This window comes from Podarcis muralis, chromosome 1 (assembly GCF_964188315.1).
Source record: "Podarcis muralis chromosome 1, rPodMur119.hap1.1, whole genome shotgun sequence".
NCBI classification, from domain to species: domain Eukaryota; kingdom Metazoa; phylum Chordata; class Lepidosauria; order Squamata; family Lacertidae; genus Podarcis; species Podarcis muralis.
Genome location: NC_135655.1, coordinates 66497623 through 66524031, shown reverse-complemented (window position 1 = coordinate 66524031; position 26409 = coordinate 66497623). Strand labels below are relative to the sequence as shown.

General features: G+C 40.7%; 1 protein-coding gene across 1 annotated transcript in view; it reads left to right on the top strand.

The window, feature by feature from the left end:
* Positions 1-25634, top strand: part of BMAL1 (basic helix-loop-helix ARNT like 1) — a 44621-nt gene extending 18987 nt beyond the window's left edge. Inside the window, exons 2-19 of the mRNA XM_028730905.2 lie at positions 1845-1982; positions 3075-3222; positions 4242-4262; positions 5237-5275; positions 5686-5727; positions 7509-7666; positions 8218-8297; positions 10298-10390; positions 10668-10785; positions 11212-11361; positions 13607-13853; positions 16654-16760; positions 17055-17205; positions 18315-18403; positions 19707-19815; positions 20675-20768; positions 24173-24275; positions 25202-25634. Coding sequence (XP_028586738.2) covers positions 3083-3222; positions 4242-4262; positions 5237-5275; positions 5686-5727; positions 7509-7666; positions 8218-8297; positions 10298-10390; positions 10668-10785; positions 11212-11361; positions 13607-13853; positions 16654-16760; positions 17055-17205; positions 18315-18403; positions 19707-19815; positions 20675-20768; positions 24173-24275; positions 25202-25362 — 1902 coding nt within the window. The 5' untranslated portion in view covers positions 1845-1982; positions 3075-3082 and the 3' untranslated portion in view covers positions 25363-25634. The remainder of the gene's footprint in view (positions 1-1844; positions 1983-3074; positions 3223-4241; positions 4263-5236; positions 5276-5685; positions 5728-7508; positions 7667-8217; positions 8298-10297; positions 10391-10667; positions 10786-11211; positions 11362-13606; positions 13854-16653; positions 16761-17054; positions 17206-18314; positions 18404-19706; positions 19816-20674; positions 20769-24172; positions 24276-25201) is intronic.
* Positions 25635-26409: the final 775 nt, after the last annotated feature.

Genomic DNA, 26409 nt, shown 5'->3' with positions numbered 1-26409 from the left:
GCCAATATAGTTGCAAGGTTGCACGAGTGAGTTCCTCATTCACAGTAGCTCTGCATGGCCTTCCTTTGTGTGCATGGAGCTGTTCCAATTGTTGAAATTAATGGGGGTGGGGAGTTTGTGTATCTGAGCACACATCCTTGTACATAATTTCAGACTGGGCCATACAATCAGACACCAGCCTGAAGGTACATTTTGTTTGACTTTGCCTTGAACTATGAATAGTCATCATCCAGTGCCATGACGCATGGATGTGAGGGGTGGGTTTTGTTTATGGTCTCTTGGTTTAACTGATTATTTAATTCATCTTTATTTGGTGTAAAGAGAGGCAGCATTTGGGGCTGCGTAATGACAGACATGCTTATGTGTCTGTATTCCTGACTACTATGTATGTTTGTATCTGTTTAAAATACAGTGGCACCTCGGGTTACATACGCTTCAGGTTACATACGCTTCAGGTTACAGACTCCGCTAACCCAGAAATAGTACCTCGGGTTAAGAACTTTGCTTCAGGATGAGAACAGAAATCGTGCTCCAGCGGCATGGCGGCAGCAGGAGGCCCCATTAGCTAAAGTGGTCTTCAGGTTAAGAACAGTTTCAGGTTAAGAACGGACCTCCGGAACAGATTAAGTACTTAACCTGAGGTACCACTGTATATGCTTTTCTGTTGAAACAATATATAAGCAGAAACAGAACTATGATAAACATAGTATCAGGCAGCTTTCAAAACCAATAAATGAGCAAAGTTTATAAAGCTTAAACCAGAATCCATAAAACTCACTTAAAATTCATCTATTGCAGCAGCAATACTTAATGAACAGAAAGCTCTCTCAAATCTTTAAAAAACACTTAAACCACTATTGCACTCCAGATGTTCTGGGCTACAGGTCCCGTCAGTTCTAGCCAGCATGACTAGTGGTTGGGGGTGATGAGTGTTGTGGTTCAAAACGTTTGGAGGGCAGCAGGTTGGTGGAGGTGGGCAAAATCTTGAAGAACAGAATGGGCTTGATTGTGTTCAAATGATATAAGTGTTCCCCTCACCTATTGTGAGAAGAGCATTCCAGGCAGACATCACATACAAACAAAAAAGCCTTTTTCCAAATTCCACCAATACAACCTTGGTATGGGTATTTGCTAAAGGGGTATTTGCAGGAGGGGTCATTTGGGGTGGGTTCCTATGGGACAAAAGGGCCTCAAGCCATTTAGGGATTAAAAGGTTAAACTCAACACCTTAAATTAGTGCAGTGCAGATTTTTTTTAAGATGCTGTTAATTGTCCAGAACGGCCATTTCCTCCCCTGCTGTGCACCAACTGAAATTTCTGAGCTGTCTTTGCCAGCCTCATGTACCGTGTAATGCATTACAGTATTACAGCCTGGGTGTTACGACACCTCTGATAAATCTGATGTAACTATATCTGCCTAGAAAGTGCCAAACCTGGTACATCTCATGGATGGTATTTTGACCACCCACAGTATCAGCTTGACGTAAATGTTTTTCCCAAACTACAAACTTGCTTCTTCATGGGGAATACAACCCCATCCAAAGTTGACAGAATGTCACCGCTGAAGGCCAACTATGCACACCTCTCTCTTGTCTGGATTGAGCTTCAGTACGTTACCCTTCATGCAGGGCATTGCTGAGTCGAGGCATCGATTCACCACTGCCACCCCCTCACCTGATTCTGATATAAAGAAGTGGCATGCTTCCTAGCAGATTAGGGTGTGGACCCTTTGAACTGAACAATGTTAATTAGTTGTCACCTTGAACATTTTTTAAAAAGCATCGGAAGAATATAGCTGGTGATGTAATAAAGGAAATTGACAGTGTGATATTTGTTTCCTACAGCCCAGGCATTTGGAAGCTGCTGAGAAACAAGGCTGGAGGAAATGAAAGGAGGGTTAAGGTGATTGGCTGCTTTGCACTGGCAGCAGGAGTGCACATCGTTCCAGAGTGGATCTAAGATTCCAGAAATCAAGTCTACAGGTAGGAACAGCCATCGGGGGTTTCGGTGCTTTTAGCTTGCATTTCTATATACTCTTACTATATTTCACAAAGATGGAAATAAGAGTGGACTGCTTTGTTTGTTGAACTCTTAAGAACTCTAAAAATGCTTATTACGCAAAAGCATAATTGAAAACTAATTATATTGCCCCACCTCTTTCGCCTTTTAAGTTACTTGAACCTTTTGCAGCTCTTTTTCCATGGAGAAATTTGTTTGCTTTCTACCGTTCTCTTTTCCCAACTCTTTTATCATTTGCCTGTATTTTACAGATGTCATGCCATCCTCTCAAATAAAGCCCCATCACTTTTTATCTTTTTTTTAATGTATCAATTCTAGGCTTCATATAATATTTCAAGAACTTGATATCCATGGTGTGTTTTAGGAATATGAGCACATGGTGCAAAGTCAGCTGCTATACATTCAGAAGTGACCAGGAAATTACATGACAATTAGTTTTTCAGAGCAATCTTGTTGGCTACAGCTTTAGTTTAACAAAGAGTACTGTAGCACTTTGAAGACTGAAAAAGAAGCATAGCAAAACTGTTACCAGAGTCACCTTTCTCTTTACTCAAATTGAAATTGTAAGCTTCAGCTATGGTCCCAGTGGCAAGAGTGTTAGACATGGACCTGGGCATAACCGCTCTGTTCTTAGATGATCTTGGCATGATGACTTTAAAAACAGTCTGTAAAAAATCTCAAAGGATTATGGTGATTAGTCTTCATGGAACATCCAGGTTCGGAACCCCATGTACTTTTGACTGCCACCTCATGGGAACAAACAAAATGGCTGTCTCCATCTTACCTCTCTTGTGAGCTTTTCAGGAACACCGGGATAGACATTATTTCTGATACTGAATGGCATTTCTTATCTATTCCTTCCAGTAGAATAGGGGAAATGATTTCTTATTATACTTAATAGAATTGTTGTGGGCTGAGGTGAGAAATTATTGTAATGAAGTTAACTCTTAGGGATAGCAGGGGCTATATGAACCCATTAACTATTCTTGTGGTGTAGCCATTCGGTAAACCAATTTCCTGTGCTTCTTTTCTTCTTCTTTTTGTGGTAATTCTAGACAATCCAATGGCTGACCAAAGGATGGACATTTCTTCTACAATCAGTGATTTTATGTCACCAGGCCCCACTGACCTAATCTCTAGTTCTCTTAACTCTTCAGGAATGGATTGTAATAGGAAAAGGAAAGGCAGTTCTACTGATTATCAGTAAGTGCATTTCCTATTAGTATAACCTTTCAGCTGTGCCTGTTGTTCAAATTCCATTTTTATTTGGAGTCTGTTTTCCTTCCAGAAATAGTGGAAATAGATGAGGTGTTTTTCAACCTGTAAAAAATTTCCTACAGTGATCTATTAATTCATGGGAAATCACAAATACACTCTTTTGAAGAGAATTGAGTTTTGGGGGACAATGGACTTTCATTTACATAAAAATGACTGCTTTGTAAACGTGGCACAAAGAGTTCTTATCCCAAACATTTGCATTTATAGGGGGTATTATTTGTTGTATTATTTGATAAATAAGTCTTTACTTGTAAGTTGAATTAAAGCTGAAAATATGATTCAATTCTTTGCTGATTATTCTAGTTCTGCTTTCAGAAAAAGTTCAGAGATGTTTTGTCAGGCCCAAAGCGCACATTGTTCACACATTACTTTCTTTGGGTGTCCACCTGAAACAAAATATTATGAAATAAATAAAATATTTCAACTTTTTCAAAAGTCTTAACTTATTGTTGTTAATTCTTACTGATAATTTTATTGGGGGTTTTTTGTATACCACTTTGAGGTGTCCTCTCTGCAATCAAGCAGTATATAAATTTTGTGAAAGAAATATAAATAAATAAAAGTTGTGTGTGAATAGAACAGACCTATACCTATGTTTGCAAATGCAAGTATCCTACTGAAACATTAGACAGGAGCAGTGGCGTAGCGTGGGGTTGCAGGGGGGGCTGGCCGCACCGGGCGCAACATCTGGCTCGCACTCGCAGCTCTCTGCCCCTACCTGGCTCCACGGGTTAGGGGGCGCAAATTACTTGCCTTGCCCCGGGTGCTGACAACCCACGCTACGCCACTGGACAGGAGGTTCAGATTTTTAATAAAAATCTTCTCAAGGTACACAATTGCAATGATCAAATAGTAGAAATTAAGATTCACTGAAAACTGAATGTGGATAGAAAACGCTTTTCATCATTTAGTATAAACTGAACAATATTTTTCTCTCTTTTCAGACTCGATGGCTTTTCTTTTGAGTAAGTACAAACATCATATGGGGAAAGGGGGGCCTTGTTAAAATGCTCACTGTGTAAAAGAATTGCAAGAGAAAAAATATGATTGTTTTCAAGCACAGTCTATATTAACTGTTGTTTATCTGGCTAGTCACTAGTAAGCAAAGTTCATGATTCTGATAAAATGCCTTTTTAAAGAAAAAAGCTCTTGGGAAGGTGTGTATACACACACACACACACACACACACACACACACACACACAGTACTTGGATTCCTGTTGTATGATTAGCATTGCACCCTCTATGCTCTGTCCTCAAATGTAGAAAGGGCTAGCTGAGGGGGAAATGGCTCGCCATTTTCAGTGGCAGGCCAGTCCTGTGCAGGCATTTCTCATCAGATGATATAAATCTTATGGAGAAGAGACAGTGGGCCTGTAGGTATCTTACGCCAAATGCACATATGCCACCCCTATGAGAGCATATAGGGTTCCAGATCATGGCGATAGCCTATACATATTCTGTAGATGCTCCTACAGCTCATGTACAGTGTTGAGAAGGGGACATTGTGAAGCATGATGGGGAGACGGGGCATATGGCCCCTTGTCACTTGCTGCGCTTTATCAGTTGTGTGGAGAGAAATGCCTGAACCAGGCTGATGTGTTTAACTAGATAGTTCTTAATGTATCCACCATCTAAAGTTAGCTGCTGTTTCTTTTAAATTAGGTGGATATATCAATGCATTACAAAGGATGGCCAAGTTCCAAGGATACATTTAAATGTGGGGTGGAGGTGAATGTCTGCTCATGGCCATTCAACAGCCCATTTTTTATCTTGGTTATTTTCAGGAAATATAGATATAATGAATGCTGCTGCAGCACGCCATCTGTTTTTACTTGTGTAAATGCTTATGTTTTAGCAAGGTGTGGGAGTGAGGATCATTGAAGCAAATTCTGCTGCATTTTTACCCTATTGATTTTTCTTTTGTTCTGGTTTTGTAGCGAAGGTATGGATACAGATAAAGATGATCAACATGGAAGGTATTTATTTGTGCATCATTTCTGAATTGATTGTGCATCTTGAAAAATAAGTGTATTCAAAGTAAAGCTCGGATAATTCTAGAGAGTGAGATAAGGAGATGTGGAGTGTAATTGAGGTCTGTGAGAATCTGGAGAGTATACAAGGACTGGGGTAATCCTACTGGAAGATCAAGTCTTAATATAACACCTAGATGAAATAGAAATCCTCACCTTGGTGAGAAAATGCGTAGTTGGGATCCTTCTGAAATGTAAGTGGCTGTGATCCAAAGCATTGTGCAGTTAGTTCTACCTATTCAAGTGGGCTTTGGGTATAGATTTATTTGAAAAGCATCTTTCTTCCTCACCTTGTCTCATGGCAATGATTATATTGCTATATCGACTTGATTTGTATCACTTTTGTTCTCTGCTAGGTTGGAATACACAGACCAGCAAGGCAGAATAAAAAATGCAAGGTAAAACAATGAGTCTTTGTTTTAACTCCGTGAACAGTGAGTGAGCTTATGATGTGATCCATAAAGGCCTTTTGGATGTGTTCCCATAATGGATTTTTATTTCTTTAATAGAAAATTATGCTCCTACACTCATGAGAAATGAGCGTACCAGGTTATATTAAAAAGCCATATCATTTTTTGATCCAGAGATTACAACATTTCTCTCTTCTGCCAGCGCATCCCATATAGTTCCCACTAACAAGGATATTTTTCAAACCCTGCAGTTTGTGCTTCCTTAGTGTTTCCAGTTTATAGATTGTGGATGAAGTTAAAGATTTAGCTAATTATGAAGTATTTAAAATATATCACGTGACAGAGAGATTTATACAAGTAGTAAATGTGCCACGTATAATAGATGTGAATTAAACACATAATCTTACAATAATATTTGCTACAGCAAATCATAGAATCACTTCAGAGTTTGAGACCACGACCTTATGTTGGGTTCAGATTCCAAAAAGGTTAAACAATATGGTAATTGAGTTAGAAGTGCAGGCTCAGGTTCATCCCATACTTTTCAAGATCAGCATCACTAAGATTCAATACAGTGATGTACCTTTCTTACTGGATATGAAACGCTCTTATGCAAAAAGGACATTTAATTAACTACGAAGTACATATCTTCAGAATATATATAAATTATAAATACATATTCATGCATGATATTTATTGGCATGGCAAAGTTATATTAGAACAATTACATTTTTAACTTTACATATTTTTGAATATTTGATGAGTAGACTCATCGAAATATTTTGCAATACGCACCTGACCTATATGATCATTTAAGGTTTTTGAGTTTGGTGGGTCCCTAGAATCTGTGGGTGCTTGTGCATCACACACACTGCAACACCTATATGATCATCACTGAGCATTACCCATTCAGCATCTTTCTGGTGAAGCCTCGCCTTCATGCTGTGTGGAAGTCCAATTTAGAATTTGATTGCCAGGCAAATTGAGTGTTCTATATTGTATGTGAAATGGCTTGAAAGCTCCTCTGAAATGGTCTGTCTCTTTTCCTGCAGGCAGGCATACCCGAGGCTTAGGGTTGTTGTCTAAACTAAAATAATTCATTTCAGATAATTGCAGTGATTCTTGACTTCTTTTTTTCCCTTTACATGACCAAGACTATATCCTCATTTTACCCACGCGGGTGGCGCTGTGGGTAAAACCTCAGTGCCTAGGACTTGCTGATCGTAAGGTCGGCGGTTCGAATCCCCGCGGCGGGGTGAGCTCCCGTCTTTCGGTCCCAGCTCCTGCCCACCTAGCAGTTCGAAAGCACCCCTAAGTGCAAGTAGATAAATAGGTACCGCTTTATAGCGGGAAGGTAAACGGTGTTTTCGTGTGCTGCGCTGGTGCTGGCTCGCCAGAGCATTCTCGTCACGCTGGCCACGTGACCCGGAAGTGTTTCCGGACAGCGCTGGCCCCCAGCCTTTTAAGTGAGATGGGTGCACAACCCTAGAGTCGGACACGACTGGCTCTGTCGGGCAGGGGTACCTTTACCCTTTACCTTTATATCCTCATTTATAGTTGGTTTCCCTCAATTTACTCATCAGCTTTCATCCTCCTGTTTACTTTGTTTCATTTCTTCATTATGTAGCCAATGTAAAGTAAATAAAGGTTTATCTCCTGATAACTGATAATGTAAGCAATCCTGTCTCTTTTTTCACAAAAGCAATTAAGATTTGTGATGTAACTCTGGATACCTGAAATGTCATGATCCTTATTTCATTATCACTTAGGGAGGCTCACAGTCAGATTGAAAAAAGACGTCGTGATAAGATGAACAGTTTTATCGATGAATTGGCCTCTTTAGTGCCAACATGCAATGCTATGTCCAGAAAACTAGATAAACTTACAGTACTGAGAATGGCTGTTCAGCACATGAAGACGTTAAGAGGTAAATTTTAAAACAACCTGTGTAGTTAGAGAGGTTACTTGTGGAACTTAAAAACCAGGGGAAATGTTGGTGTGTTGGAGCAGTGAAAGCACTTTGCACTTATTATTTCAGTATTGCTTACACCATTGTGGTTAAGTAGATTAGTATTATTTTAGATGGGAGAATGAAAGAGGAGCAGTTTACCTGAGGGCACCTTGTGAGATTTTGACTGAAATGAGATTTGAACTAGCTTGCACCATGTGATCTACAGATTTGTTAAAGGTGCTTTCATACCAGTAAAAGATACAAAATAGATATTTTATCATGCCAACCTTTATTGGTAAAAGATTTGTAAGTTTCTGAATAGAAAGATATTGCTGCTGTCTCATAGTAGCTTTTGGAAGCAGCATCTACTTGGTTTTTAGTATTTGAGGCATCATTCTAAGCATTACTAGAAAACAGACTAGGGACACTGAAAATAGTTGTGCAAATAGAATGTAACCCCTTCTGCACCTCGCACAACTGGTTTATTTACTCAAAGAATAATTACTTTTCTTCCCTTTGCCTTTAAGGTGCCACAAACCCATATACAGAAGCAAACTACAAACCTGCCTTTTTGTCAGATGATGAACTAAAACATCTTATTCTTAGGGTATGTGTTAACTTCAGATACATGAAAACATGTATAGTGTGCAATGAAAGAGAATATTCTTGTAAGTATGCTGGCGTTTTCATGTAGGGTGGAGTTCTCTTATACCAGACACTGCGACCATAAATTCCTCCAGTGTAGGAGATGCGTGCTATATGCAAAAGCTTCAGCCCAGGGCTTTCTTCAGCTGGAACGTACTGGAACTCAATTTCTGCACCTCTCAGGTGGGCGCCATTATAAGAGAGCAAGGGAGGCGTTCATGGTGAGTTCTGGCACCTCTTTTTCCAGAAAAAAAGCCCTGCTTCAGCCCTTTTTAAACCAATGGACTTACCAGCAAGTCGCTGTCTGCCTGTTATGAGCACACTGTGCTAACCCCAATATAGTGTTGAGTAAGCTTCCCAGTAACATGAAACTCTGGATTAGTAGCCAGTAAACCAAAAAACTGATAATAAATTACCAGGGTCTATAAAAAGTGATTATATAATTCATAATGCTCTACTGTTTTGAGGTTGACTAATGTGTTTCCTGAGCAGAAATGCTAAAGGGAGAGGAAGTACCTTGGTTTCTAGAAACGGGCCTTTGATTTCGCTGTCTATTCACCCCACTCCTGTGTTTTCTTCTGGCAACAGTGTATTCTGTATTGAATAGGGAACGTCTGGTTTTGCTTGAAGTGCATTTGAAGGATGACACTGACTATAATTTCTTGTCAGGTTCAATGTGTTTTTTATGACAACATGTGATATTTAAAACTGACTTGATATTTATTAAATTTGGGGTGTCCATGCTGTTTCAGTGAATTACAGTAATAAAGCCCATCTGCTTACCTGTCGGTAGAAACATGGTATCCAATAGTATCCTATACAACATAAAAATGCTCCTTTTCATTGGTCGCCACAAATCTTCAAAATCTCATTTGCGTTCTGCAAATTTGATCTGACTGCCCTGCAGGTTTTACCCTCTGGTAAACGAATGCCGAGTCTCTGCCCTGCCAAAGCAGCTTTGGTGTGCAACTGATACAAATATTCAGGCTTGACTCTGTATGCTTCCATATGGACAAGCACTCCAGTGAAATTAAGTAGGATTTATAACCCTCTTTTTAAGATCGGAAGAGAACATCTCCTATGAAACTTTAGAGAAAGGCATCAGTAAAAGGAACCCAACTCTCTCCCACCCTGGGTGAGATTCATCATGGTCAGATAAGAGGTATAAACCAAGCGATAAAGGGGTGCCATCTTGTGGTGTAAGACAACCTCTTCCCTCCTCCCCTCTCTAATGTGGTGAAAAGATCTAGCAAGATCTTCAAGCAGTATTTTCGTTCTTTGTTTTGCGTGTGTGTTGCATGCATATGACCCCTTTCCAAGTGTCTGGTAAGATACTCCACAAGAATAATGTTCTGGAGTCTGCCTTGCATTAATCTAGCCTATTTCCAGCAATTCCTTTTCTCCTGGTTTCCTAGAAGCCCCTTTGGAAAGATTGCTGGCAACAGCCCAATGAAAGTGAGTCATTTTTGCCTTCCCTGCTTCTATGGCCTTTTCCACCCACACACATGAACAGCTCCTGGCAGACGCTTAAGATCCTGACAAAGGTTTCGTTAGAGCGAGAATAGGAAGATTAGATGACCCCTTACTCTCCACCCCACCCCCTACGTCACCTCCTGCAGTTTTTGGAAATTTCCCTAAAGAAAGGTTTTTAAAAAAGAAAAGATCAAGTGCAGTAAGGTGGTTTTTAAATAATTTCTTAGGTGTGACTGGATGTTACCCTTTACAAATAGACATTTACCAATGACATTCAGCCATTTTGCCCTGCCATTTTCTGGCATTATTATTTAAAAAATAGTGTCGTCATACTCAAGTCTCCACTGAATTTTTTTGCCGTGTGCTAATCTAGTTATATTTAAATGCAAAGTGTTTGGTCACCGAAATTCAACTGCATGTTGTGAATAATTTTAACAATGTGTAAATAACACACTATAACAAAGTGGCCGTCCTGTGTTTCCCAATTAGGCTGCGGATGGTTTTCTCTTCGTTGTGGGCTGTGACAGAGGCAAAATACTGTTTGTTTCAGAATCAGTCTTCAAGATTCTCAACTACAGTCAGGTATATTTTGTCTTTCTTATGATGTAGAAAAGAACAGAGCCTTGTAACATTTTTTTTTTTCAACTCAGTGGTGGATGTAGATGACTCTGGCTTAAGCTATCAATATTGTTCTCTATTTTATTTTATGGGTTGAAGTGAAATATTTCAGTTTACAAAAACAGTATTGTTTTCATTCATTTAAAATATCAGTTAATTAAAATGTTACAAAAATGCTATTAACAGTTTTTCTTGCATGTCTGTAATAATTTAATTGGTTGTTAACATTCTTTATTGGCAGAATGATCTGATTGGTCAGAGTTTATTTGACTACCTTCATCCTAAAGATATTGCCAAAGTTAAGGAGCAACTTTCTTCTTCTGATACTGCACCACGGGAAAGGCTCATAGATGCGAAAAGTGAGTGACTGGAATGTTCATTGAGCTCCAAAGGCTAGTTCACAGCTCCTGATGATTTTAAGCTAGCGCAAAATAAAGTGGAACTATTACCTTTTGCTACTTGGAAACTGTGGTTCAACTCAGGAAGCATGAAATCACACTGGCCCTTTTTACAGCAGTTTCACACTCCTGACTCATGTTTGGCCTCTAATCGACTGAAATTCCATTATCCTTTTCATATGTATTGTTGCTAAGCCAAGTATTTCCAATCCCGTAATTGCTTTTCCTGAATGCAGAACTTTGCTTTTGTCTCCATTGAATATCATTCTGTTGAGTTATGTTCATGGATACGAACTATCTAGTTACAGATCTGTATATCTGAAAATAGAAATTTAAAGCCAAGCCAGATTCACCATTTTGGATTTGTGTTCTTTCACTCCACTGCAGCTGGACTTCCAGTTAAAACAGATATAACACCTGGACCATCACGACTATGCTCTGGAGCAAGACGTTCGTTCTTTTGTAGGATGAAATGCAACAGACCATCCGTGAAAGTAGAAGATAAAGACTTTCCTTCCACCTGTTCTAAAAAGAAAGGTATCAGTAGTATGCCTTGATTAATATAGAAAAATAATTTTGGTTCATTTCTACCATTTAAGGTGTTTATCTGAGATCAAATAAGACCCTGCAAAGGTGTAACTATGTGAAAAAATAAAGAAGAAACCGGACTCCCACTGGCTTACAGTTTCTGACCTTATGAAGCAATTCATAGGTTTTGCATATGGGATCAGATTTGCACTGGCTACATAAAGCATCATTTGGAAAATGAGATTTAGCTTCCAGTCCTTCCATGACTTTTGAGTCCACGAATGGTTGAAATAATAACATTGTAATAATGCTATTGCTAAAAACAGTCAATTCTCGTAACAGTTTCTAAGACTTTTTGCTCTCAAATAGTATATGTTTGGTGACGCAAGTCAAGTTGCTAGTGAGGTCAGAATATAGTTTGTAGACATAACATTTAAATTGTTGATAGCAAATTGCATTCAGAGCCGAGGTTGATAAAACGTGTAATTTTCTCTGATTCGTCCTTCCCCCTGTGTCCCCTGAAACTCTGCTCTAGGGTGTTGGTTGCCCTCCAAGGGCAGATGGGAAGAGATACAGGGAGCTTCAGAGAAAAGGGAAATCAGGGAAATATGTCTTCCCTCCCCATAGAATTTCAGCAAGATTGCAGTTCCTTCTATCAATTCAGTCCCTGGCTCCAGCCCCAATGGCAGAGGAAGTTGCTCGGGTGCCTGGGGCAGTGTGCCGAGGGGTGGCAGGAGCCGCACAATGGGGCAGCATGAGGGTGGGGCGAACAGCCCATAGAGGCACCTTGAGGCCCCCAGAGTCTGTCTGCCTCCTGCCATTCAGCCGCCCTACAGCTGGGGGGGAGGCAGCAGGCAGACCATTTGGGCAGCGCGGAGCCTGCATGGGCCCAAGCCACCGCGTCTCTCCCAGGAGAGACACATGGCTCAGGCGCACTGCAGGCCCTACGGTGAGTGCCACCTGGCACTATGTCACCCCCCTCAATGGTGACACCCGGGGCAGCCCTCACCCACCGCACCCCCCTTCTTCCGCCCCTGTCCAGCCCATTGACATTAATGTCTTAACCATTTTACAAAGGTTGTACTTCACCTACTACAGATAGAAAACCAGTATCACAACCATGCCCAGGAAATTCAACGCAAACTGTCTAAATTGGATGTACTGAGGATTCTGTGGCAAGCTTGTCCACTTCTGACTTACAAAGTAGCAAAGTTGACTTATCCAGCAGGAGTCCTTCTCTTCCTTTTCCTGTATTGCTCAGATTATGTTGCCTTTGCTTGGAAATAAAATTATTTGACAGTCTTAAGTGTAACAGCAATGGATATTTTTAAGGAGAAAGATTGAACTGGCCAAGTTCACCATAATGAACTCAGCCTCGAAAATCAATATCTTTAAAATAAAACTGCACTTTGGAAGCGCATAATCAGAATGATCCTATGTTCTAAACACTTGAAATGTTTGTAACTCTGGATATGGAGGGGATTGCATAATTTAATAATTAAATGAGTTGTTCTTTCAAGAAAACCTAGATAGACTGCAAACCAGTGAGGAGCTCATTCACATGAAACTTATTTTTTAAAAAAGCTTAGTTTTTTAAAATGACCACTTTCTCAACATATCTATAAATTCTACTGAAGCAGTGTGCATTACACATACTGTCAGAATGGGGTGTGTAGTCTGATTTTCTTACTAACAAGGCAGCACATGTCCTCTTCTGAAGGTCCATGATAACAACTAGGTAGGTGTGCAAGAGCTGGACTCTGCTAATGGGAACCTGATATTGCTACCTGTGGTGGGCCACAAAACAGCATTGGCTTCTTGGAACCCACCGCATGACCTTTCTGGAGCCCTCCATGAGGAGCTTTTCCTGCAGACTGTTGATGGATCTCTGGTTTATGGTCAGCTAAAACTACCAGCTGCTGACCGAGATGATGATCCAAGAATTGCACGATACCACTTTGGCAGATGTCTTTGTTCAGCACTGCTGTAGCACCTTCTTGATCCTCTTCCTGCCCAACCGATTAGTTCTTAGTTTCTTCAGGGCTCCCATACTTTATGGGAGTCCTGAAGAAACTAAGAACTCCTGGTCCTGGACCAAGCATATGCATGGAAGTCTGCATACATACAGCCTGTTGCACATTGTACAGCTCTTCAGAAGTTGAATAAGATGCCAGATGTTTCATGTGCCTGAACACAAGTTGCCATTTTCCCACCAATGCAGTACTGATGACATAAACCTTATTTTCTTTTGTAGCAGACCGGAAAAGCTTTTGCACTATCCATAGCACAGGATATTTAAAAAGCTGGCCACTAACAAAAATGGGACTAGACGAAGACAATGAGCCTGATAATGAAGGCTGTAATTTAAGCTGTCTCGTTGCAATTGGACGGTTACATCCTCATGTAGTTCCTCAACCAGTAAATGGAGAGATCAGGGTTAAACCGACAGAATATGTTTCTCGGCATGCAATTGATGGGAAATTTGTATTTGTAGACCAGAGGTAAGAACAACATCTTTAATTCATGCTATCAGGACAATGGTCTGTTGACTTAAGTTTATTCTTTTACCTACTAATGTTTTTATTCAGAACAGCAATAATATTAGTTATGAAAATAAGTAATTGCAAAGTACTTTTGGAGCAATTATGTATCCACAGTTTGTGACTCTAAATTACTTCTCACCCTGAAAGGCAGAATCCCTGTATCATAAATGTAATCATTTGTTGCTCAAGAATATTGACACCTAGTTTGATGAATAATAATTAAATTTTTTGGTTAGAAAAATGGGATGCAATCCACAACCCCCCATGGTGCTCATGTTATCTCCTTTCCTCCTAGCATAGCACAGGAAACAAAGCACAATCTGACTGATTTGTTTCTAGACCAAATTCAGAATGCTGATTTTAACCCACAAAGTCTTCAATGGCCCAGACATTAATAAACTATGAACCTCCTTTACCTATATCTAGGGCTTGAGGTAAACACTGGAGGCCCTTCTCAGCAACAGTCCAAAGGGCCTTTTCAGGGGTGACCCTCTATTTGTGGAATGCTCTCCTCCGGAAGGTTCACCAGCCCCAGGCATTGGCATCTTTTTGATGTCAGGAAAGACATTTCTCCCAGTCAATTGTGTATTTATCCCTTGTTGCATTTGTTGTTATTGTTAACTTATTACCTGCCTGTTATCCTAAGGCCCCAGGGCAGGTAGCAACCATTTAAAATGCAACATTAAAACAGTTTAAAAGAAATTACAATTAAAAGGGTTAGTCTTTGGCAGGGATGCTTATGTTGTGGGGGAGAGCTCGTGTTGTGTTTATGATTGGATTCTTTTTAGTGTTGCTTTTTTATTTTAAGATTATTTATATTATGGAATGTTATTTTTATAAGTCGTTCTGAGACTCCTTGTGGGAAGAAACTGATAAATGAAATGATGAGACTGGCCAGAGTAGGTGCAAGAGCTCTCAGCCTTACAAGATCATAATTACCCCCACTGAGTTGTAAAAATACACCCATGGCTTCCCCAAATTAAATCCTTTGAATTTACTTTAACTTTAAAAAAGGCGAGGAATAGAGGGGGTTGCTGATAAAGAGAAAATACATGAAGCTTCCACGTTTGTTGCATTATCATTCATTTGCACTTGATTTATTAAACCAAATTATGCCCCTGCTTAGTATTTAGAAGGGAGGTTAAGAAAGGGATATAAAAGAACTTATGTGATTCTTTTATGCAAAGATGCACAACCTTTCCTTTCACTCTTCGTTTGGTGCAAGTGAAGGTTGTTTTGAGGGTGAAGGAACTTTTCACAGTCATAACTGAATAATTAGCATGGCTGTGTGGCATATTTGCCGTGCACCCCTTTCCCCCTTCATTTTCGGCATGCCAAAGAGAACATGGCATGCCACAAAAATAAAATCTTGACCACAATTTCAGCTTTGATTGAAAGCTTTTTGTAATGTTACAGCAAAATGCCACCTTTGTAGCCTTCTACTGAAGTGAGCAACCTCATTGTGGGCAGCAAACTCCATTTCTATGTTGGAGCTACTGCTCTCACATGTTTTCAGTTTTGTGCAAGGAGGGATTATATCACTTTGGATTTCTAAATATATGAATACATTGGAGAATTGCTATACATTCGTTCATTTGGTATTGTTTCCATTTTAACCCTTGCCAGTTAAATATTGAATGGTAAGAGCTAATAACTGGAAAATGTTCTCCAATGTTAATAAGTTACCATGGGAAGTTATATCCCTTATTGTAGTATGAAAATAAACCTTTCGCTTTCTGGCCTATAATATATTCAGCCAGTTGGCAGCTGGAAGAGCTAATCTGGATTTAGTGGAAGACAGAAAGTTATTTGGATCTTTAACCTTGGGGGTGCTCATCATGTTTATTTATTTCCTTGAGTACTTTCATAAGTGAGTTTCTCTTTTATGCCAATAGCTAAATTGAAAATACTTGGCAAAGCCTCCCCAGAGTTATCTGGAATACAGATGCTAAAACAGATGGTACCTTAAAAACTACTGATAGAATATCAGAAGAAATATATTTGCATGCAAGAGATTTCCATGCCAACCTACTGTCCTGGCAACAGGAAGGAAGATCCTATTACTAGCAGCTAAATCATAACATGCAGATTACAGAGCAGAGGTGGAAATGAAAAGGTTTCATGAATAATCTCTCAAATAATATACATTTTTGTCACTTCTTATTTTACATTTCTTTGTACATTTGGTCTCACACTCAATGCACATTTGCTATCACCCCTTTTTTAACACCGCACCAAAAGCATGCACATACATGAACTTGATTTCTTGATTTGTTAATAGACTGAGTTTTGACCGTAACCACAAAATCCAACATCCAGTTACAGGCATTTGAAGCCCATTGAAATCAGTGGCATTGTGCTTGCGTACCTCTGTCCATTTGTGGTCAACATATCTCTTTTGGGACACTGCTTGGAGATTTTTGAAATATTAAGTAGTTTGTAAATGCATTTAAATAAATCCATAAAGTGCCTGCTTTTGCTCCACCCCTCTGCCATATTTTCTGAAACCATGTTCCCACATTGAGCTGTTATATACTGAATAATTAGCATTGGTTGTGACAACAGAAGGGAGAGGAAAGAGCTTCAGTGTGAGGGCCCATGTTTTTCGCAGTCTTTCTCTCTGACAGTAAAAGTTTCTCCTTGAAGGCAAAGGAGCAGGCCATGCCAATCTGTTTCTGGTCTGTTGGCACTCCTTTTTTATATAGTAGTTTTTGCCTAAGTATAATTTTTGTAAGCTAAACAACCTTTTATATTTTAGGGCAACTGCAATTCTGGCATATTTACCACAGGAACTTCTAGGTACTTCGTGTTATGAATATTTTCATCATGACGATATAGGGCATCTTGCAGAATGTCATCGACAAGGTAAAATAAGCAAAACAAAAAATAAAAATGCAAGGGGTGGTAGTTAATTCCAAACTTTTTTTTTTAATTTCTGACTTTATTTCTGTTTTTTATTAAAAAGGAGTGGTTAGGAAACACAACCTGGATAAACTGAATAACAGGAAAATTTTAAGTTGATGTTGTAATTATAATAGTGCATATGTAGGAAATTTGCCACAGTGGGAAGGAACACACAATGGGAAGTGATGAACACACAAGACTATCTAGGGAGTGTGCAGTTATATTAACTTTTGTTCCATTTCCCGCTTCTTTCAGTTTTACAGTCGAGAGAGAAAATTAATACTAATTGTTACAAGTTTAAAGTCAAAGATGGATCTTTTATTACACTGAGGAGTTGTTGGTTCAGTTTCATGAACCCGTGGACCAAAGAAGTAGAATATATTGTCTCAACGAACACAGTGGTATCGTAAGTATTTTTCTTCAGCTGATAAGCTGGGCACTTAATCCTCCTTTCTATGTCTCAAAGGAGTTACAAGCAGACGTAGAAAATCAGCACATTGTTATCTGCTTGGTAACGAAGCATACACAGACATTCCCATTGACTTCACAGTTTTGTTAGGTCCAGTGGTATGAAGTGGCCTGCAAAACTGGACCCTACATACTGCCTGGTTTGGGGCCTCAACTTGTCGACAAGACAGTATTTTACATAGGTCCATACCACTTCATTGAGCCACTTGATCTGCTTTTCAATGTCAAGATATGTTTAATCAAATAATGACTGAACTGGAAACAGCCAAATAGTCCTGATGTTCAAGTACAGCAAAATGCTCCAATTTAGACTAATTGGTTTGCCTATCCCAAAGTTGCCAGAAGGAGAAGAAAAGATTTAACCTTCCGCAAAATAAGGGTCTTCACCTTGATGATTGCCTTGGGTCATGGAAGGCAACTACTTCTGCTGCCATGCTCCATTGAAATGTAGGTTCTGGCCTATAATTTAGGGGTATCATTTCAGAATTTCTTCAAGGGACAAGAAATGAATAGGAAAAACAGAAGCATGAATGGGAAGGGGTGAAGCTTGGTGTCAAAGCATCTGCCTTACAGAAGGGCCCTGGTTTGATCTTTGGCATCTCCAACTAGGGGTGGGAGAGACTTCTGCCTGAAACTCTGGAGAGATGCTGCCAGTCTGTGTAGACATGACCAAACTAGATGGTTTGATTCCACATAATGCAGCTTCCTATGTTCCCTAATGCTCCAAGCATGTAAACGGCCTTTCCGCCTTCCTTGATTCTGCTGTAATGTGTAGTGGATCTCACCCCTGCTGCTGCTGAGATCTGGAAATCCCAGTTCTACTTTACGTATTGCAAACAGAAAGACAGAAACGTGATGTTTACATTTTTGTCTTTTGTGCAACATATGATTTGTTTCTTGATTATCAGTTTGTAATGCAAAGCTTGTAATTTCTTCTGTGTGTCTTCACTTTGTGGCTATGATCTGAAAAGAGGAAACATGGTGACTGGCTGCATGCAAGCTAAGGGTCTCATTTTTCTGTTTCTTTTGAAACCTCCCTCCCTGCAGCGCCAATGTACTTGATGGGGGAGACGCGACTTTCCCACAGCTTTCAGCTTCACCGCACAGCATGGACAGTGTGCTCCAGGCTGGAGAAGGTAACTAGAGCACCGAACAAAGCCATTCATAGCTGCCTTTTAGCTCCTTTAGCCAGTTTGGTGTTCCACCATCAAAGCCAAGTCAGCCAGTCAAGCCCATGTTCTAAGTGGCTCTTTTTAAAGCCAAGAAGCTCACTAAATTTCACACGCCTCAAGTGCCAAATATCAGAGTCTAAATGAGCCCCTGAGCCAAAGAACACACGTGAAGTTAGTGTAACATAGGAGTTAAGTTTTACTTCATTACTGAGTGAAGATGTGAAGCTGGATCTTCCTAGTCTTACTCTAACAAACTCTAACTTGGCTCACTTTAGCTGTTAATAATATATCCCTTGTCGGTCAAAATATGTAGGTGTCCTGTCTGTCATTCTATACGCCTTCCTTTGGAAGTCATTTGAACAAGTAGCCCAGGGGTGCCCAGACTTTTTTCAAAGAGTAAACATTTGATGAAGTGAACATGCCTGAGGGCTGACCAAAGTTGCTGAGCTTTTTTTAGGGTTGAAGTTGTTGCGCTGCTACAGCAATGATTGGAATCATTGGGCTATATCCAACAAACTCTTCTCAACGGTGCAAGGATTTACACAACAGGACCTCACTCCCTTAAAAATAAATAAATAAATAAATAAATAAATAAATAAATGATATAGATATAGATATAGATATAGATATAGATATAGATATAGATATAGATATAGATATAGATATAGATATAGATATAGATATAGATTAGATATAGATATAGATACCCCACCCATCTGGCTAGGTTTCCCCAGCCACTCAGGGCGGCTCCCAACAGTATATTAAAAACACGATCAAACATCAAACATTAAAAACTTCCCTAAACAGGACTGACTTCAGATGTCTTCTGAAAGTCAGATAGTTGTTTATTTCCTTGACATCTGATGGGAGGGCGTTCCACAGGGCAGGCGCCACTACCAGGAAGGCCCTCTGCCTGGTTCCCTGTAACCTCACTTCTCGCAGTGAGGGAACTGCCAGTAGGCCCTAAGACCTGGACCTCAGTTGGGGGACCCCAGAACAGATTTGGAGGATGCACAAAGGAATTGGGGGTGGGGTGGGAGGAGTCCTGTTGTGCAAGCAGAAATCCTTGCACTGCCAGGACCCTAACTTGGTGCTACATTGGATACAACTCAATGACTACTGAAGTAAAGTATTTAACATTGGAAATGGAGGAGAGAGTGCTGGACAAGGGACATTTTCTGCTTTCCGCTAAAATTTTCATGTGTGTTCAGAATGTGCAAGCAGAAAGGGTGTAGCTCTTTATGGTCTCTCCTCCCCCTTTATAAAGGTGGTCCCAAAAGATCCCTTCCAACAGTCCCTGGCATCCCAGGTGGAACAAGAGCAGGAGCTGGAAAAATTGGCAGAATGATTGCTGAAGAAATTATGGAGATTCACAGGTGAGGAAAGCCCCAGTGCTGTTCTTCCATCTCAAGCTCTATTTCTAAAAAAAAGAAGAAAAGGTGACCAGATGCTTCCTTTCCATAAATAGCAAGTATCCCTGTTTAGTTGCTTTCAGGTTACAAGAAATCAATAGCTGCTGTAGTGTTACTATTGGTCGTTGTAGGAGCAGGAGGCAAACCTGACAAGTCCAGAACAAATATGCATTCACTTTTATCACCAAGTGTGTTCTCTCTTGATGCATTTACAGTAGTCTGTGTAAGTGGTGTAGCTGTTTTTGTAGAAATGTAGAGAGAAAAATGTGTGGCGATATATTGGGTTATGTTGAGAGCAATGACCCAAAATGGTCAAAACCTCTGCCTCAAAATTATGTTGATCACTGATAGGGGAGAGGGAGAAAAGAACCATAAGTGGTATAGTCAGGGCTTTTTTTCAGCTGGAATTTGCCGGAACTCAGTTCTGGCACCTCTCAGGAGGGCACCATTGCCATTCTAAGAGAATGAGGGAGGTGTTCATGGTGAGTTCCAGCACCTTTTTTTCTAGAAAAATATCGCTGGTTATAGTCAGTGGGAAATTCCTCATGTTATGTTTTCTACTTCCAATAATGTACACAATTGAGAACACCAAGGCATTTAAACCAGAACAGATTAACGCATCTGGCGTGTTAAAATTCAAAATGCTAAGTCCTAACCAGAGCATCATCTCTCACACACCTGATAATGAGAGAGATAGGACCTCCTTGGGTACAGTGTTCCAAGGTGGGTAGGGGACAGGTTGCCATGAAAACGATAATTTGGTCAAACATTAATTGCATTGTTTAGCATAACCTTTCTAATCTGACTGCTTTTGTTTTGACAGGATAAGAGGCTCTTCGCCTTCAAGCTGTGGCTCTAGTCCATTAAACATGACCAGCACACCTCCCCCTGACACTTCTTCGCCAGGAGGCAAAAAGGTGAGATGGGGTCTTTAAAATTGCTAGGCTTCTCTCAGCAGTCTCACACATTTGTTCTGCAAATGAGCAGACATCCTGTGAGAACTTCCTGTTGCTAGATTAGTATTCTGTAGGGCTTAATTCTCAGCAGCTCAATTCAGGGGAAGAGTAAGGTCCATTCTGAATATTTTTGGAACACGTACAGCCAACAAAGTTACTTTTCAAATTGCCCAAAAGTTATCTCTCTACAGCAAATGCGCAAGTTTTCAATTTTCAATGTGATTTGCCATCTTGGCCCTTACCCCGATGCGCTGCTTTCATGCACCAATTCCGCACTAGCACAGCTCCATCTCATGGTCTAGAGAGATAGATCTAGATGCTATCAACATATTGATGCCTCTGGGCTCCAAACCACCTGATGACCACATCCAATGGCAGTGGCACTGGGGACAAGATGGAACCTTGTGGGACTCCACAGCTCAACTCCCGATGGGGCCTAACGGAAATTGGCCAGTCCCACACCCTGGAAACAACCCTGCAGGTAGCAGCAGAATCACTGTATCGCAGTAGCTCCAGACCACAGATCCACTCCAAGAGGATACCATGGTTGACAGTATCAAAAGCTGCTAAGATACTGAGGAAAATCAACAGGGTTATACTCTCCCTGTGTCTCTCCCAATGCAACTCTTGCCACCCTGTAGCAAGACCAAGGCTTCCACAGGAGTGTCAGATAGGCCAGCTGGAAACTCACCCAAAGCATTTAGCAATCACTGGAGTTGGTACTGCCACCGTCAGTCCAAACCACCAGGAAGTGGCCTGTCCATGACACCTTCAGCCACAGAGCCACATCCAGTCCACTCAGTAGCATACATCAGACGCAGTGCATTTACCTGCAACCCGTCTTGAGCCCATGATGTACTGAGACAGCCCCATGGCTGTTGCCCAATATCACGCCTTTGGTGTCACTGCTGGTCCCTCAGAACAAACCCTTTGGGGTTCTCAAACATTATTGCTGCAACCAGATTGGACAGGAAGACGGTAGGGTGGTGGGGCAGGCAGTGCACCAATTACATTCCTATTCTCTTTCCCTGGCCCAACACCAGGCACATACACTCAAATCCATCATGCTGGTGCATTGCCTTCCTGTTGAAAGACAGAGATTTAGGAATGACAGTAATGGCCACCCTTGAGTTCTCCAACCAATGCTCATGCGGCACTGAATACCCAGGTGTGCTCAGCTGAAACAGGTCAAGTCTGCCCACCCACCTTCCCAGGTTTCCGTAATACTTGCCACCTCAGTCCCCTGAGCCATGGTTATTGTCATGGATGATAATTTTTTTAATTGCATTCGCCAGCTCCACAAGGGAAGTAAGTGGGCATGGCTGCCTAGGACTGACAGTTATTTGGTGGCCTACAAGGGACCACAGTCAGCAAGTGCCAATTTGTTCGTTTGCTCATCTCGCCACACCCTCCTGCATTGCAATATTTCCAGTGTGGTGTAGTGGTTAAGAGTGGTGGACTCGTAAACTGGTGTACCGGATTCGCTTCCCCACTCCTCCACATGCAGCTGCTGGGTGACCTTGGGCTAGTCACACTTCTCAGAAGTTTCTCAGCTCCACTCACCTCACAGAGTGTTTGTTGTGGGGGAGGAAGGGAAAGGAGAATGTTAGCCGCTTTGAGACTCCTTAGGGTAGTGATAAAGCGGGGTATCAAATCCGAACTCCTCCTCCTCCTCTTCTTCTTCTTCCTCTTCCTCCTCCTCTTCTGCCCATGACCCTCCTGATTTGCACACCCCAACCCTTCCTCCCTGTGAAGCAGATTTTGATAATGCTGCACACAGATCCACCTAACACAGCAAGCATTTCAAACATTCTTACTGATGCGATGACTCCTTTTTGAAATGTGCTTCTGCCATCTCCTGGTGAACATTTAGTACTGGCATGATCTTCCCGGCTGGGTTTTGTTTAGGTTTTAGGTTCCCTCCTCTCCTCCCTCGCCCTCATTTCAAAAGAGCAGAGTAGGTGCTGAAAGTTTCCTAAGCGACATTTCAGTTGAACTTTGTTTGTATATGAAATGGTAGTAAAACATGCCAGTAATAGTTACAATTAGGCTCCCACAGCAAAAATTCTGTGTGTGCCCAGGCCTCTAGGGCCCCCTGGAGGTGGCACCAGTGCCTGCATAAGAGTGCAAGAGAACAAAACTTATTTAGACAGGGACTGAGTCTTTTTTTAAGTTTGCAACCCCCAAATAGCTATGTGACTGCAAACCAGGTGACAAACCACATTAGGAATCTGTCTTTCTACCAAGTTAGACCAATGGCCCACCTAGCTCAGTATTCCCTACACCAGAGCTTTCCAAACGTGTGTCGTGACACATGAGTGTGTTGGCTGCAGTGTGTAGGTGTGTTGTGCGAATGCTCCCCGCACTCCTCCAGGGGCTGGAAAGGGGTTAGTTTAACCTCCAGTTTGCTAGTGAAACTGAATTACTGTGTTGCAAAATGATGCATATCTAAAAAGTGTGTCACCATCATGACAAGTTTGGAAAGATCTGCCCTACACTGACCGGCAGTGGCTGTCTCCAAGTCCTGCCTGGAGATGCCAAGTATTGAACCTGGGGCCTTTGGAATGCAAGGCAGGGACTTACCAGGTCATTTTACTGCCAGAAATAAAAATGTAATTGCCTGTAACTCCATGTTTTGTAATTATAGTGCTAAAAAAATAAGTTGGCTATTCAGAGATTTTGTATTGATCTATTATTGGTTCACTTGCAGCACATTTAAATCATTCCGATGACAGTATAGCTTGACTAGCAGAGCTATTAACATAAGCACTAAAATAAGCTTTCATCACATGTTGACTCACCTGTCATTTCCTCAGCCTAGCAGGTTTCAGTGGGAAGAAAAACCCCATGTGATGACTTGTTACATTGTGAATGGGTTGTTGCTAGGCCCAAAGGGAAATTCTTGCTGAGTCATAATGTAAATTTGAAGTTAATAATATCCTCCGAAAGTTGACGAATGGTTCCCTCTGCTTCAAATTCATGTGTTAAAGCCACAAAGTTCCTAAGATTCACCATAGCATGATACCATAACGTGTAGAAATCAGGAGAAATTATGAAAAGGTGTACAATTTTTTTTGTATTGGTTTTTTAAAAATTTGGCCCATTTATTGTTAACTTGCTTAACTTTCATTAGTATTTTGTAAGTCACTCTGGGTTCCTGAGCTAGGTGAAGGGCAGCTTAATGGTTGGTTGGTTGGTTGGTTGGTTGGTTGGTTGGTTGGTTAGTTAGGTAGTTAGTTAAATAAATAAATAAATAAATCAAGCAAGCAAGCAAGCAAGCAAGCAAGCAAGCAAGCAAGCAAGCAAGCAAGCAAGCAAGCAAGCTAGAGACTAAAGTCTGTTATGTTTTATCTATTTCTCTTTAGATTTTGAATGGTGGCACTCCAGACATTCCTCCTGCCAGTTTACTATCTAGCCAGATCCAAGACAATCCAGGCTACCCGTATTCTGACAATTCTTCCATTCTTGGTAAGTATATAACCATGTAAGACAAGCTAAGACAAATAAAAGAAGGAATGGAGAATTGAACTACTCACTCCCAGTCACTATGTAGTAAAAATCCTTAGGGTTAGGGTCCTATCCCTCTAACTTAAAAATATTGGTGAATTAAATCTTGAGGGCAAACTTCTCTTGATGGAATCCTGGGAAAACTTCAGGGTCACCAGCTTGGTGTCACTGATACAGGAAACACTCTCTCCAGATGAGTCCCTCCCAACAAATAGTATTTAACCCTCTGCTTCTTCTCTTATAAAGATATGGTATTCTACAAGTTTTCTAGAGCACCGATTCATTTGCATGTTTATCTGCATCAGATTATTATTTTTTGTAAGAAAACTAGGAATATTTAATCTTTAAAACGTGAATTAGTACATTTCTTAGAACAAAGTATACAGAACAAAGGGAAAAGCAATGCCTCTTTGTTGTTTGGCATTGTTTTATCTCAGCTGTTTTTATTGATTAAATTTATATACCACCCTATACCTGGGGGTCTCAGGGCGGGTCACAGAATAAAATCAAGATATAAAACCACAAAATACCTAATAAAAACAGCAACGCAATAACCCCCTCCCCAACAACAACAAAAAACACATTTTAAAAGGGTATAGGATGTAATGGATCAACCAAAGGTCTGGCCAAAGAGGGAACGTTTTTGCCTGGAGCCTAAAGATGTATAATGAAGGCACCAGGCAAACTTCCCTGGGGAGAGCATTCCACAGACGGGGAGCCACTGCAGAAAGGACCCGTTCTTGTGTTGCCCCCCTCTGGACCTCTTGAGGAGGGGGCACACGAAGGAGGGTCTCAGAAGATGATCTCAGGGTCTTAAGTATACTGTTTGGACAGAGCTGATCTGTTTTTCACACCATAGCTTTCATTTTTTCCCGCTTTATTTCCAGGGGAAAACTCGCATATAGGGATTGACATGATAGACAACGACCAGGGATCCAGCAGCCCCAGCAATGATGAAGCAGCAATGGCTGTAATCATGAGCCTTCTGGAAGCTGACGCGGGTCTAGGGGGGCCCGTTGATTTTAGTGACTTACCATGGCCCTTGTAAATGCTACCCAATAGCTTTGAAATATGGATATATCAAAGTGCATTATTGGTGGAGTTCTCCAATCTGTGAAGCTTGTTGAATTGCTTTGATGTTTTAATTTCATAAAAAGCCATATCAAGAGAACAGTCATCCTTCTCCCATGTGTAATTTCAGACCACCAAGTGGAGATCAACCTGCTACAGTGTTCCTCCTACGTCTTTGATTTGGTTAGCTGTGCATAGCTTGCGTTAACTGTATATTTTGGATTCTGTTTTTGTGTTGACATTTTTTTTTTTTTTAAAAGGAAAAGATCACTGTGCGAACTAAGCACTGGCATCACTGGTAGCTTTTATATGCAAATGGTCATTTCAGCTGTATGGTGTGTTTTTACACTACAAAAATGGTCCCCCATGTGGATAATGGATATTTCTTATACTAATGTATCAAAACTGTTTCTTGTAAGATCCTTTACTATAAATATTGTTGAAGTGTAATGTATTAGACAGTTAAATATTTTTAAAATAAAATGTTTTCCCTTGTTCTAATTTACATCTACTTGGATTGAAAAAGCACTTCTGGTTGAAGTGCATAATGACGACGGCGAAAGGAATAACAAATGTATTTCCGAAGCAAGGGGTCCCCTGAGCAAGTGATGGCCTTACCTGAACAAGTATGCTTATGGGAATCTCTTGAATTGCCTGGCATCAATGTGGGTCTGCAATTTTTCAAATCACACACAACCAAGAGTTCCTACAATGTATTTCTTCAGGCAAACGCCTACAAGTTTCAGCCTAGCTTCTGAAGCATGGAAAAAGATGTGGCACATAGGAGATACTCTGGTGACAAAAGCAGACGGTTAAGGTTTTTGACTGAAGAAATACAGGCTTATGAGATGAAGTTTTAAAAACCTTCATACAGGGGAGGAAGTACAGCGTTAGGTGCTGCTAACCACCAGGTCACTGCACTTGCGTTGTTGGCTTGTATTCTTGACTCTTGAGGATTTTCAGCTCATGATCATAATCTAGATGTCCTCCTACACTTTACTGCAACGCCTTCCAGTACAAAGAT